The sequence below is a fragment of the Akebia trifoliata genome, chromosome 11 (assembly GCF_017979445.1).
Source record: "Akebia trifoliata isolate Shusen 1 chromosome 11, ASM1797944v1, whole genome shotgun sequence".
NCBI lineage: Eukaryota > Viridiplantae > Streptophyta > Magnoliopsida > Ranunculales > Lardizabalaceae > Akebia > Akebia trifoliata.
This window is the reverse complement of record NC_141385.1, coordinates 1,840,773-1,856,608: the sequence shown is the minus strand read 5'-3', so window position 1 is coordinate 1,856,608 and position 15,836 is coordinate 1,840,773. Positions and strand designations below refer to the sequence as shown.

Genomic DNA, 15,836 nt, shown 5'->3' with positions numbered 1-15,836 from the left:
CTTATAATTTAATATTTAATTGATAGGTCTAATCACATAAACCTTTAAATTAGATAATTTCATCTATAATAAATAATATCTCATCCAGAGGCCTTTGTGAATTTTTTTCTACTATCACTAGGATGATCAATATATATTTATCGATTAAACAATAATTAAAATTTCACCTGATCAGGATTTAATATCCATAATCATCATTTTCTCAATCTTGAATATTCTCCAAATAAATGGATGTAGATTCTTTGTTGAATTCTTGTCCTCATCCAAATAATTTATTGACTACCCAATTAATGTCATTTTTCAATTCATCAATCAGAATTATTATCAACAAAATCAAATTAATTCGATTCTCATTTAATGATAAATAAGGTACTTAAGTCTAAAGAATTTCTAAACTTGATTTATGTTATAAAGTAATTCTATTCTGATAATATATTTCAACAAAGATTAACTTATGCGCAATCAGTCAATCTACTAATAAACACTCATTTGTTGACTGCACGATCAACATCATGATACTTTGAAAATAATAATGCATAAAATGTATAAGATCTAATCATATGACATCCATATAAATGAAGTGCTGTGATAATTTCATATAAAAGGAACTATGTAACTAATTCTCCCATACAATCCTAAGTTGATCACTTAATTATATTACAATTATAATATATATGAGAACTTTATAGTGTATTATAAATCATTTCATGGTTGGTGAAAATTGATCATATATCTTGTGTGATGAAAATAAACTGAATGATAAATAATTGTAGAATTTATTTATCTATTAATAAACTAATAAAAAATGATTTTTCTAGGGCATATTTCCAAAATATCGAAGGAATCCTACACGTGTCTCACATTCTAAACATATCCAATAGATCCTTTGGGATTCTGTTGGTAGGGGTTTCAGAGAAATGAAACTCTATTTAAACAAGAATTGAGAAGGGTTCGGAAAATTATTTGATCAAATAATCTTTTGTTCTTCTTCTCCAACGTCTCCTTTGTTGCTTTAAGTTATTATATTTTTTTATTATTAATTATTAGAGTATCTCTGAGAGTTCTTGAACCTCCATTATTGTGCTTGTGATCTTTATTTACAGTGGCTGCAATTGGATCCATATCTTCTAATATCTGTCTGTGGAATCATTAATTTGAGTCAATTTATATTTAATTTTCTGATTGATTAATCTATATTTTTAGTACTATTTAATTCAAATTAATTACTCCCAATTAGATTCTTTTTAGTAGGTACTAGGTGATGTGCAACTAGTGGGTCCTTTTATAATTGTTCGTTCTCACATTCCAACTCTAACAACCATAATTGCGGATGTTGCGAACGTGGTTGGAGATCAAAATATTATTTTTCTCTAAAACGTTTATAATATTGTTAGTCAAAACTGGACAACTACGTTTTTGAAGATCCAACCAAATATGGTCTCACAATCAATAAACCAACATGTTTCTTATGCTGTTAGCACTATGTGAAAACTGAAAATTTTTATATGAAAATTTGAAGGGCCAAAGTTGGTGAAATTTAAAAATCAAAATTTGATGGCCTAGAACTATTGTAATTTGTGATATTCCCTAGATTTGACGGCCTAGGGTCGTTGAATTTCTCCCATCCTCTGTTAATTAGATGGTTTCAATCCGTCGGAAGAAAAAATTCGACAATGAAAATTTTGACATCATGATCCATTTAATTTTACAAAATTTGACGGTCTTGAACCATCGAATATGAGTTTTTTTTTATATTGAGGTGTATGAGTTTTTTTCATATTGAGGTGCACCGTAACAAGATTGGCCCACCTTCCCTTTATTTCCATTTTTGATTAATAATTGTGAGGTGATGGGTTCATGTCCCTTTGTCTTATCATATATTTCCATTTTTGATTAATAATTGTGAGGTGATGGGTTCATATCCCTTTGTCTTATCATATACTACGCGGTAGCATGTGCAAATACATGTGTCAAAGGGGTTTATTTGTAATTTAAGACATAGATTAAAGGGTTTTTTTATTTTTATTTTTAATTTTAATATTGTATGTATAGTAAAAGAAAAAATATATTTTTATAATTTTAAAAACTGAGCAAGGTGATTTATGTTCATAAGCTGCGATTTTATTGAATTTTTGACAAAATGATCTTTCATTATATTAAATTTAAAAGTAAAAGCGGGGCAGTTTTGGCCTCTCAATTTTGTTCTTGAACCACTTCTATTCGGCCTTCCCTAGTATAATAGTAAAAAAAATTAAAGATATGTTGTTGACATCCGCGTATTTGCATATGGTGTATGATATATGTGAGAGTTAGAATGTTTTTTTTATTTTCTTTTAGTTTTTATATATAGAAAAATGCTTATGGGAAAAAGATTATACTCTCAAACAAGTTTTAGGCACAACATCATGTCGAGTATATATCTTCTTCCACTATCAGGTGTGTTATACCCCAGTTAAGCCCTATTATCCTCTTATATTCATAGTTCTCCCCCTCTTCAATAGATCAATCTTTTGGAGTAATTGGTTTGTTTACACATCAAACATACAGTCGAGATGGGAAGATACTCCTAAACTTATTTTTTGAAAGAATTCCTTAAAAATTCTATTATGTTCCCTAAACAATGGGTTATCATCCTATCTTGGCCATAAAAAATCCTCGGGTGTTTTACCAAAATGATTCTTCCAATTTAGACATGAAATCCAACAGTCATGATTTTTATGTATCTCGACAATATATCCGAATAATTCATACCCTATGTTGGAACTCAACAACCTTATTTTCACATTTTAATGATTGGATCACTTTTTCTTGTTTTTTTCAGTAAGTCAGAAAGACTTACCTAACCAGATGTAGTAAACCAAAATAAAATTTAAGGGAAAATTATTTAGTAGATCCTAATGTAGGGTTTTCTACTCTGTCTCATAATTTTTGGGTGATATTATTTGGGTAGTAATTTTTTTCTCTCATCTAAATGCCCCCATGATTTTAGAAAAAGTGTAAATTACCCAAAATTCCCTTTCAACGAAATGGTCCCTTACATGATCAATTCTCTTACCTTACGTCCTTACATGAGATTTTCAATCGTGAACGATGATTAAAAATATTTCATGATAAAGCACATAACTTATTGAACTAGCTGCGATTTTGTTGCTAGGTAATCATAAGTAGTGAGTTCGTAGTTCATTAGAAAACATTAGGAGGTGAGAAAACCATTTCCCTCATAGTGGCATGGGAATCCCTTTTCTCTCTCAGGTGAAAAATCATTAGTAAATTGAATTTCAGAGAAAACATGCACTCAAATTACTAAAATCTGATTTTTTGAGTGAGTATTGTTTGCCACCCATTTTTCATGTGAACCAAACAGATCCTAGGATTTATGATAGTGGGTTAAAAGCATGGCTTTAAATCTTGTCCGAGACGACTCAAGGTGTCTCAACAATCAATCATCTCACAAGATAAATGAGATGTCTCGGACTATGTTTTGAAAATCTTGGCCGAGTCAACTAGGATTTTATAGATTTTAATTAAAAATAATTAATTATTTTAATTAGATTTTAAAATATAATAATTTTATGACTACACATCTTCTAATCAATCTTATTTTATTAAAAACTATAATTATTTTAATTTAAATATATGCAAATCAATTATTCTAAATTGAGTTAAATGGTTTGTCTCGTCCGATAGTAGTTGACTTGTCCATGGACAATACGAGATGGCAAACCGAGTATTGAAGTCATGGTTAAAAGTGGATGGGTGCACCCAAGGGCAGAGTAATGATTTTCTTGTTGGGGGGTAAACTATGGTTATTTGCATGGTTGAAGAACTTGAAGATGAATGGTTTTAGGAAGAAATCCAAAAGTTTTTGGTTAGAAAAAAAAAAAAAAAAAAGGATATTTAAGTGGTCATTTCCAATTAATATATGGGAAGGCCCAGTCAAGAGGCAATGTCATGAAGGGGGAGGATGGGAAAAAATTGGACGGTGGTGAGGGTGAGGGGGAGGGTGGGGGAGGGGAGGGAGTGGGAACTAATGAGACATGTAATTAATTGAAAATATAAGGGTGTCTCAAAGTTCTGAACCATTTCCGTACTAGCTCCGCCCCTGAGTCCACCAAATTTGACTCCTCGTCTCGTTTCTTCGCACGTGGCGTATATATATATATATATATATAGGGGTTACAACTTACAATGATTTTCAAATACTATTTGGGTGAAAATGACTATGCGGTCAACAAACAAACTGATGGTTGAGAGGGAAAGATATCCAGAGGGTTCTTTTGTATTTCCTTTAGATAAAAACAAAAAGTCCTTAATCTGAGTTCTCCTCTCATCTTAGCTGTAAGTTAGATTCTTTATCCAAACGGTCCTTTCTTGTAAATAAATAAATAATAAAAAATCTTCAATAATACATATCAGACAATACGTACCCCTAGGGTAAAGTCCACGATTGATTTGCATTTTGATGGTGGGATCTTGTGTCTGTGCATGAATCATTTGTCATGAGTTAACTGATCCAGTTAATATATAATTTGGTAGGTTTACTAGGTACTATGTAGGGCTTTCTTGCTAGATGCTCATAATTTTTGGATAGTAATTTTATAATTCAATTACTATTTTTTTTTTCTTTTTAATTTAAATACTCATTGTTTGTAAAAAAGAGTTGTGATAATCTAACTTACCCATGTGGCATACTCAATCGACACTTTTGATGTGACAGGTTCGAGAATCGTAGATCTGCTCTTCTTGGGATACAAAATGACATCTTTTTATGGGAAACCGTAGTTTTGTATCCCGAGGAGAGCAGATCTAAAATTTTGAACTTGTCTTGTCAGGAGTGTCGATTGAGTATGCCACGTGGATAAGTCAGACTATCATGATTGTAAACTACGCAAAACCCACCCTCTCAAGTAAACACCCCCTTGCATGACATGGTCTCTCTTATCTTATTTGAGATTTTCAATGGCTAATGGCAAACAAAAATATTTCATGGTGAAGCACCAAGCTTGGTGAAGCAACATCGATATTGCAGCTTGATAACCACAAATAGTGAACTCGCTTCTCATTTCATTACAAAGCGAAATGGTGCAAATCATTTGCAAATGCAAATAATTTTCTGAAATCAATTTCACTAGTGCTTGATTACACAATGCATATGATTTGCATTGCAAAAAATTGGGATGGATCACCTAAATTCTTTAGAAACTTCATCACATAATTTGTGACACAAAAAAGTATCGTAAATCATTTGAAAATCACAAAGAAATTTTTTTTTTGGCAAAGATCAAGCAATCGCAAACAAGAATCTCAAGAGATTTTCCAATGGTTACCAAACAACAGTAAATCATTCATCGTAAACCATTTGCATTGTAAAACAAATCACTTGCAACTAACAAATGAAATACTTGTTTCTCAATTAATATAAAGCCAGTTATCATGGAAGAGTTCATGAGAACCTTAAGTTACAAAAAGATTTTAAAAAAAAAAAAGCCCTTACAAGTTGTGAAGACAATGGGTTTTGAGAGATAAATAACTTACTTTTCAAAGTCTAGAAATTAATCTTCAAGCTTCATCATTGTTCGTAGTTAAAAATCACCTGGGTGTTATTGTTATTCAATATTGGAAAGAATCGTGATAATCTAACTCACCCACATGGCATATTCAATCGACACCCCTGACATGACATGTTCGAGTATGATTGAGCATGCCATTTGGTAAGTTAGATTATCACGACTCCATTGGAAATGGTCATGTGGAGGGGCATTTAGTTGAATAGGCATTAAATAATGTAGACACGTTATAATTGTGGATTAATAAAGCCAATGTTTTCTGTATAAATAGCAATACATATATGTTGCAATAATGCAATTCGCCTCTCACTTTCTCTTCCAACCTACTTTTGAAATGGATCTAATTTTTCCTTCTCTACCATCCATTGTTGGACTCCATCATCCCTTGGCCTTAAGGTTACAAACCAAATGCAAACCAAGACGAGCAAAACTACCCTACTTCTTGGCCCACTCAAAATCCTGTGAGTTACGAACAAATGAGCGTCGATCAGCTAATTATCACCCAACCATTTGGGATCATCAGCTCATCGAATCATTAAGAAGTCCCTACACGGTAAGTACACCTTTAATGATGGTGATCTTTTCGACTTATTTTAAAAACTCCCATAAGTTTGAGTTGACTCGGAGATCATTAAGTTTGTTTTCTTAGGAATCCCTAACATCCCAAGGGTCCAGAGTTGAGACTAGCATTTTCCCTTTGTATTATTAGGGAAAGAATAATACTGAAGTGACCTCAAGAATGTGTATCTCGAAGAAAATCTATGATTCCTACACATTTTCATGTCAGGATGTGCGATATTAGGTACAATCTTGAGGTCACTCCAGCACGACTCTTAAGAAAATGCTAGCCTCAACCAACATGGCCTAAGGGATGTGAGAGATTCCCAAGACAAATGTTTATCTAAGAAAAAGTGGATCTATCTAATCTCGAACAAACGAGATTGAGATTAAACTAGTCTATTTCAATGATTTGTCTGAAATCCAAGTCATCTCTTCTCATATTTCAAAAATCTCATCTGAATTTTTTGAAACTTGATCGAAATCATTTTCGTATATATTTTCCATACAAATATAATTTATCTTGATCTAATAAAAATTAACTATGATTTATCACCTATTAATCTAATTTATAATAAAAATAATTATTATATAAGTTAGATATAAATTTATATATTTATTAAAGGTTGATTTATCAAAACATGCCCGGTTAGTTTAATTCCTAAAACAGTTAGGTACCATTTTCGAGATTAAAGTATTTAAGTGAGGCAAAAGATTATTGTTTTACAAAAAAGCAATTATTTCTCCGCTTTAATTTTAGTAAATAGTTTTAAAAAATCCACTTTATAAAACAATAAGCTTTTTTTGCCCACTCACACAAAAATATGTTAATTCTGAAAATGATAATTTACTGTTTTTGAAATTGTTTTTGGAATTTCAACTTGTTATCTGACTACCCCATGTGGCACACTTAATCGACTCTCCAGGAGTGACAAGTTTGAGAATTGTAGATATATACATCTCGAGATACAAAATTGCACTTCCCCATAAAAATGTGTATCTCGGAGGAATTGTGTATCCCGATGTGTACAGATCTATGGTTCCCAAACTTATCATATCAAGAGAGTCGATTGAGTGTGCCACATGGGGTTAAGGTTGTCAATGGATGCTTATCAATTCAAATACAACAATATCTAAATTCGAGCCTGAAATTTTTATCTGATATCTGAATTCGAATTTGAATCCTACGTATGTTCTAAAACTCTATCCGAATTCGAATCGGATTCAAATTTTCGACTATCCATTGAAACCCCTACATAGGGTAGTTAGATTATCAGGACTCTACATTTAAATCGATTAGGAAGGGTTTGACACAATCGCATGAAACCATGTGTATTGAAAAAATACTAAAATAAAGCACTTAAATTATTCCAAAATTTTCTCTCTTCTAACCAATCACACTCGCTCATTTAATACACATGGCATCATGCCATTGGTTCATCAGCATAAATTTCTAAACAACAAATCTTTGTTACCCAAAAACTGGGTTTAATAACTCATATCTGTGTATGAACGCTTGCAGTATGAAGGGTTCTCCACATATTTAGAGGAGTTGAAGATAGGAGCTAAATGGACTCTCAAATTGACCAAAGAACCGTTGGTTCAATTAGAACTCGTGGATTCGATCCAACGGATGGGATTGACGTATCACTTTGAGGAGGAGATCAAAGATGCTCTTGATCGAGCTTATTCGGAAGCCTGCAACGATCTTTACATGACTGCTTTAAATTTTCGACTTCTAAGACAAAATGGCTACTCAGTTAGTTCAGGTGAGTTAACTCGGTAACTTACGAATCATAAATAATGACAAAAATATATTTAATGTTTTTTTTTTTTTTTTTTGTATCTTTCCCATTCCATGTTTTTTAAAGGAAAATGCTGAAATGACAAAAAAAATTTTACTGCGATTCTCACAAATCTGACGTAGGATGTGCAAATAATCATAGATGTGTTTCCTTGTGATACGAGTAAAAATCATCTACGGTTATGTATGCATGTCCACATCAGAATTGTTAGAATCGCAGTAAATTCTGTATCACCCCAGCACGACTCTTTTTTAAAAGCCAAATCTACAATTGGATCTAAAAATTAACCAAATTGGCCTCATCCTATAAAACTTAGTTGGAGTAATTTAAATTTTGTGACAATAATTGTAAATGACTCTTTATTGAGAATATGTATCAAATGGTCCCTTAATAAACAATATGAATCATTTATGTCCCAATTAATAAAATATTAACCAATTAAAGATCTTTTGAAGATTCTTTTAAGAAAATACTTGAAATACCCTTTTAACAACTTTACAAAGTGGTTTGATATAAAAATATACCAAGTTAAATTAAAAAATTGACCAATTTATTTGGTTATTAATATTACTTTAAAAAATAAAAAATAAATATTTTTATTTATTAAAAACTATTCATATATTCAATATAATTTCATTTTATTCATTTAAGTCGACTTGTTAATTTTTGAGTTGAATTAATTCGAGAGACATTCAAGTCGAGTTTTGAAAGTATGTTTTAATTATTAAGAATTATTTATATATTTTAATAAATCTAACATACATAGATCAAATCATTTTGATGGTGATGATGACCATAGTCATTTCCGTCATCATATTTGTTATAGTCATCATTGTCATCTATTTGAGTTAAAGATTCACAGTTATGGGAAGAGAGAATAAATTTATTTTTATTTTTTCATTTATATATGTTTTTTTTATTATTCTATTAGAGATGACTATAGTCAAGGGGTTTGTCATTAATTTTAAAACATAGAAGTACTAGGAATATTCTCAAACAAACACATCTCTTTAAATCTCAAAAATCCTTGAAAAGGTTAAAACCCGTCTCCTGCACCTCAAATCTTTCCATGCAAATATCAAATCTCATATTAATTTTAATACGAGTAGAATAGATTGTACACCACAATTTTGTACTTTTCTTTCCCTAGAGCCAATTTGAACTTTGTATAGATTATAACTTAATAATAAAGGGGATTGTGCCAAACATTTTTCCACTATATGGGCTAGAAATTTTGGAATAGGCTGAGTTTTTGTGAGGATTATTACTATGGTGAGGGGATCATCATCATGAAAAATCAGCCCATTTCGAAACTTTTAACCCTATCAAAAGTGGTTTACAAAAATCGGACGGTCTACGATTCTTCAACATGTAATTAAATTGGGGTTAGAAGTTTCGGATTAAGCTGATTTCTGGTAAGGCTGACAAAAAATCAGTCCATTCTAAAACTTCTAACCCGTATATTGTGTTAAGACCCAAACCAATGCTTTAAAAATATTTAAGTGTCAATGGAGCAAAAAGTTTTAGTCTTAATTTAAGGATTGTAACATAACCCCACACTTCAAGGCTGACACCCTCGTTGGCCCACTTTATGGTGAGCCCCTTGGCCTTCTTTCCAGGTACAAGTACCTCTTTCACTTTTTCTTTACGTCACCCCTTCCCAAACTAATCACAATGGCCTACTACGGCGGACCCTTCCCCCCCCCCCCCCACCCCCCCCCCCCCCCTTTTTTTTTTTGAACCCCTTCCATATCCCATACTACAAAGGAGTTTTATTTTTCCCATAATCGCCTCTTCATGACTTGAACCCTGGACGGGGGGTTGGCTCTAATACCAAATGTTAAGATTCAAACAATGCTCAAAAAATACCCAGGTGTCAATGGAGCGGAAAGTTTAAGTCTTAACCTAAGGATCGTCACATATTGAAAAATGTTTGGCTCTTTTTAGGCCTCTGAACCCTTCCGAATAAAATAAACTTGGTTTAAACTTTCAATGAGGGAGATTTTCAATTTTACTAAGAGAATGAGTGATTGAGAGATTATAACTCTGCTTCTATAGTGAAATAGTAAAAGGAACTCATCATTATTCGTGGACGTAGGCAAACTTGTCGAGTCACATAATTCTGTGTTGTTTTCTCTTTATTTTGATTCGCATTTTTTTATTGTTATAGTTGTTTCTCACACCAATTTTCTTTAGATTTTTTGATACCTACATTGCTATTATTGCAGTAAACAATTTCTTTAAACTAAATATATATTCTCCTTTCTAACTAGAAATAATGTATGGGACTTCTGAAATTAAAACAGATGTGTTTAACAAATTCATGAATAAAGATGGGAGATTCATGGAAAGCTTAAGCAAAGATGCAGAGGGGCTCTTGAGTTTGTATGAAGCTTCACACCTTTTGATACATGGTGAGGATGTATTAGAGGAAGCCATGAATTTTAGTTCTGAGAGTCTCAAGTCCTTTGACGTAATTCGAGCAAAGCAAGTGCAACACTCCCTCCAACTTCCCTTGAATTGGAGGATGCCAAGGCTAGAAGCAAGGAATTTCATAGATGTTTATGAAAGAGATGATAATAACAATTTGGTTTTGCTTGAGCTAGCCAAGTTAGATTTCAACTTAGTACAATCGATATATCAACGGGAATTAATTGACCTATCTAGGTATGATTACGTACTTGATATCGCACTCTAATGCACTAATTTTAATTAAGATTACTAGGGAATCTCAAGATTTTTTTATTTTTATTTTTTTTGTTAGGTGGTGGAGAGACTTGGGTTTCAAAGAGACACTCAGCTTTTCGAGGGATCGTTTGGTGGAAAATTTCTTTTGGGCAATGGGGATTGCTTTCGAGCCTCAGTTTTCGAAATGCAGGAAAGACCTCACCAAATTCATTTGCATACTATCAGCTATCGACGACATGTATGATGTATATGGATCATTAGATGAACTTGAACTCTTTACTGATGCTGTGGATAGGTAATTAAGATTGAAGAAATGATTAAATTGCTTGACCTAACAAATGATCTTAGTTTCTAAGAATCTTCACTTCGATTTTAATTTTTTTTTGTTTTCTAGGTGGGATCTTAAGGCCATGGAGAACCTACCAAACTTCATGAAGATCTGCTACTTGGCCATGTTCAACTTTGCTAATGAAATTGCTATCGATGTCGAAAAAGATCACGGGTTTAATGCTTTACCTTACTTTAAGAAAGAGGTATTAATTACAAGAAAAATTAATCTTTGATTCACTTTCATATTACTCTGAATTCTTTCTACGACCCGTTCTAACGATTAACGATGATTGTGTAGTGGGCAAGCCTTTGTAAATCATACTTAGTGGAAGCAAGGTGGTTTTCAAATGGTTACACACCGACACTGGATGAGTACTTGGGAAATGCATGGATTTCTGTGGGTGGTCCGGCCGCCATGGTTCATTCATTCTTTTTGAGAGGGGAAACCATAACAAATGAGTCACTTAACTCCTTAAAGCATCACTCAGACCTATTTTATTGGTCTTCAGTAATTATCAGACTTAGCGATGACTTAGGAACCTCTGAGGTATGTCGCTCTTAATCTTAAGTACATTGTGCTCGCTCTTCAATATATACTGCTTTAATTGCACTTATATCGGTGGTTATGTTGCAATAAGGAATAATCCAATACTATCTAGTTTAGGTAGATGGTTTTCGGTTCACTGATTTTCGTACTGTTTTTGAAATTTTCAATTAGTCTAGAGTCATTTTTAATTAAGAGAAAACCATTTTCGAAGTTAACAAACTTTACATTGTATAGACCTCAACCGATTATGTGGTTTTGGGTTCTCTGATGTTTCCTCTGTTATAAACAATTTCAGTTAGGTTTGTGTCGTATCTTGAAATAAGAGAACCATTTTCGAAGACATAACAGACTTTACGTTGTATGGACCTCAACCCATTAGGTAGAAGTAGATAGTGTTGTGGGCACTAAAATTTCAGTAAAAACTTGTGTCGTTTATTGAACTAAGAGTTTGAAACTGTGGCTTGTAGGATCTACAATGATGGAATCAACGATTGATACATTTAACTAAGTGAACTTACGATAATTAGAATACCCAAGTAGGTGAACTTACAATTGATCTCTTGTTGTTTAATGTTGAAGGCTGAGATGAAGAGAGGAGACGTACCGAAATCTATTCAATGTCACATGAAAGAAAAGGGTGTATCCGAGGAAAAAGCACGAGAATACATTAAGGGATTAATTAGCAGTGCATGGAAGAAACTTAACGAGGAGAGAGTTAAAAGTTCACTCCATAAATCCATCATAAACATGGCCTTAAACATGGCAAGAACAGGTCAGTATATCTTCGAACATGGAGATGGCATTGGTACTTCAGATGGAGTTATTAAAGATCAAGTGATCTCATTGTTCGTTGAACCCATTTCAACTAAACTTGATCTCATGTTGACAGAACAAGACCCAATCATGTATTCTATTTGAACAGAAAAAACAGAATTATGTAATTAATTAGTTTTCAATCCTACATGCAATTCTTATAAAAAAAGTCTTGCAACTATGCATGAGTTTACATTCAGAATTTTGCTTCAGTTGTTGGGATAAGAACATATCAGACATTGATGCAATATCATTGCCCGCTATTCGATTTTTATTGTTCTCCATTGGTAGCATTGGCAGAGACATAGTAAGAGACGCAAAAGAGTCCATGAACGAAACACAGAATTCCTCCGATAGATAGAAATCGGTGGTGTGAGATCCCGCAAGACCCTCTCGATTTTGAATTTGCCAATGTCCCTATGATCAACATTGAGAAACCAACTGCTACTATGATCCTGTTCAATTAATGGAAGTAGTTCTTCAGTGATTGTAATCGAATTATTATGGTGATAAAGAAAATTTAACTGTTTGATTTTTTCCATCTGAAAATTATTCTATTTGCTATAAAAATGATCTAGGAAAGCATCTTCTGGTGCAAAAAATGGTGATCCATCTTGTTTTATCTCTCTCATGATTAGACCCACAAATGAACTAAGAGAGTTTCCTTGAAGTTCTAGCTAGTGGAAGCTATAAATGTGCTAAGGCCACGATCACGAATATATGTACTCCATAATGCCACCTATCCAACCGATGGGATGTTAAGTGATCAAGAGGGCAGATATGTGCTGATTTGGATCCCACCGTCCATTGTGTGATTGGACATGAACAAGTGCTATGGTTTGGTTCAAATGGTGCGTTGCGTGAACCTACATGACCCAACTAAACATTGGGTGTAATAGAGTACATGATGCAATATAATATTATACAGGAGATATACTGAATGATGTTCAGTATATCTCATCACAATGGCAAGTTGTTAGGTATTGAAGGTTGTGTTACACGTTAGGAAAGATATTCAAAAAAAAACCTCGTTAGTTTATAAAGAAATTAAAAAAACAAAAGAAATAAATGAGGAAAATTATACCTAATAGAAATTTTCCTAATTCAAAAAATACTTACTAATGATACAAACATATCAAATATCCTTCTTAATTTGTACCACCACTTTCCATTTGTGAAGAGATACACCAAATATGATTCAGTATATCTAATGTATCATATTATATTGCATCAAATTGATGGGATGTATCAATTTTGATCATCTATCATGTGTGGTTTGTGGGGGTATTCTATGTGCCCTGGGTATTTGAGCAAGATATGGTGCTCTAAGTGGATAGTTGCCTCACCCATTGATTTCCTTGTCAAATTGTGATTATTTTCTACTTCTATATTCTCCCCAACACTAAGCACTTGAAAGGAATGTGAATATAAGTGGGTTTAAAACTTTAAATTATATAATGTCTCGACTCCATATTCAACCGAAGTCGAAGTATCCAAACCGTCCGATCTTTACACCATTTTCATTATCTTTCCATTAATGTGATTGGGATCCTTAAAATTATTAACCCATGAGATGATGTAAAACACATACCATGAGAGAATGAGGCAAGTAGTTGCTAATTGCATATTAGCAGGTGATCTATCAAACTCCTCCTTGGAACAAACACAAGCACACCCACCGAGCACGCTAGCTATAACGTGCGCGAGCCCAAGAAGTGCTACTGCAGCTAGGCCTAGCTTGAAAGCTTCAGGGCTTGGTTCTTTACACTCAAAGATCCAAAGTCTTAGATGTTTCACCTATAAATATAACAATATTCACAAAACATAAATTATAGATTATGTGACTAACATAAACCATAAATTTCTTTTCTCTGTTTCCGTATAAAAACATACCTTGTTCTGAGCCATTTCGGCTTCGATGCCAAGTATCCCAGCTAGTATGTCCATAGTCACGATCACAAAACACACAAACGCACCAAGGGCTTTCGCCATTTAGCTATTGCGAAGCTCTAATGAATTGTGTTAATTTAGAAAGAGAAGAAGAAGAGAAGGGAGGGATCTTTAGCAAGGATTTTCACTCTTAGTGAGCAACTGGTGGGTGGATGGGTGTGTGTGCATATGTGTGTGTGTGTGTGTGGTTTGGGGGGGGGGGTGGGGGGTGTTAAGGGTAAAGTTATGAACAATAAATAAACTAATAATATTTGAAAAGTGATTAGCTGTTATAAAGAAGAAAAAGCATCTTTTGTGTATCCGTTTTCTTCATAACTTTTACTTTTGTTTCTCTTTTTTTCTTTTTTTTTGACACTTAGATTCCTTTCATGAGTGTTGGGTGGGGTACAGAGGGAGGAGGGAATGATCAGACTCCATGTATAAAGGGACCTTTAGATTGTTTAAGCTTAGAAAAATGATCCATCAAACTACCTAATTTAAGGATTTTGATTGTAGTCTGGTCATGATAATGTGTTCTATTTAGATTTGGATCTTTTATTATTCGGGGCTTGAAATGACACGCGAACCTAATACCCAACACTAAAACATAGAGAAATATTCTGAAAGATGACTCTAAATCCCTCAAAGATTTGAGGCCAAAAGCGGTCCATTATGCAACACTTGTCCCTAAATTTAAATTTCTGTTAAATGTTCAACTTATGTGAAGACTCAAAGCAATGCTCCAAAAGTACTTAGGCATTAATGGAATGAAAAGTTTTAAGTCTTAACCTAAGAATCGTAACATACTCCCCACGCTTCAAGCCCTTTCCCTGACTAATCACGGTGGTTTACTATGACGGACCCCTTCCATATCCTATACCATGGCAAGCTCCCCCTTCTATATCCCATACCATATTTTTTTTCCCCATAATCGCCTCCTCATGACTCAAACCCTGAACGTGGAGTTGGCTCTGATAGCAAATCTTAAGACCCAACTAATGCTTCCAAAGTACCTAGGCGTTAATGGAGTGAAAATTTTAAGTCTTAACCTAAGGATCGTAAAAAAACTTATTTCTTAAATGCATTAGTTGATTCTTAGAAAATTCGTGTTTTTTCTCACATCCCAACCGTATATTTGATGGAGAGCTTCAAAGTGTTTTGAGCTTAGAAAAAATCCCAAAAATTAAAATTGCCCTCAAATTCTCTGCCATTCCTACTATTAAGTGGGTGAGATGGCAGTAAACATTATGAGATGCTTAGAATTCCTATGCAAAGGTATCCCTAGAAAATATTTACTAATCCCTAGAAGATAAAAAGTGCTTTCTAGGGAATCCAAGTTTATCCTCTTAGCTGGGTTGAGGAAAAAAAGTCCTCCTGTAATTGCTCTATCAGTACAAAACCATGTTCTACGATTTGAAGTCGTCCTTGTCATTATCACATGTTCCTAGTATAAGTATTGCTCTGTTAGGGTAAAGTTAAAAAAAAAAAAAAAAAAAAAAATCCTAGTGATGTAAGGGTGTGGTTTCATGGATGTCATGTTGGGTTGATGTTGTGTGTATTTCTTGGGTAAAATTACTTGGTACACCTTAATGTAGGATT

At 33.3% G+C, this 15,836-nt stretch overlaps 2 protein-coding genes across 2 annotated transcripts; one reads left to right on the top strand and one right to left on the bottom strand.

Moving 5' to 3' along the window:
* The first annotated feature begins 5,865 nt into the window (after positions 1–5,865).
* LOC147390244 (trans-ocimene synthase, chloroplastic-like) lies at positions 5,866–12,849 on the top strand. The gene is made up of 7 exons (XM_086458639.1): positions 5,866–6,120; positions 7,648–7,894; positions 10,237–10,597; positions 10,695–10,913; positions 11,013–11,151; positions 11,247–11,495; positions 12,075–12,849. Exons 1-7 carry the CDS (start codon positions 5,902–5,904, stop codon positions 12,411–12,413), a joined length of 1,773 nt encoding a protein of 590 aa, XP_086314765.1. The 5' UTR covers positions 5,866–5,901; the 3' UTR covers positions 12,414–12,849.
* LOC147390243 (transmembrane protein, putative (DUF1218)) lies at positions 12,580–14,457 on the bottom strand. The gene is made up of 3 exons (XM_086458640.1): positions 14,202–14,457; positions 13,900–14,105; positions 12,580–12,763 (listed from the first exon to the last, which is right to left on the bottom strand). The coding sequence occupies exons 1-3, from the start codon at positions 14,298–14,300 to the stop codon at positions 12,580–12,582; spliced, it is 489 nt and encodes a 162-aa protein (XP_086314766.1). The 5' UTR covers positions 14,301–14,457.
* Positions 14,458–15,836: the final 1,379 nt, after the last annotated feature.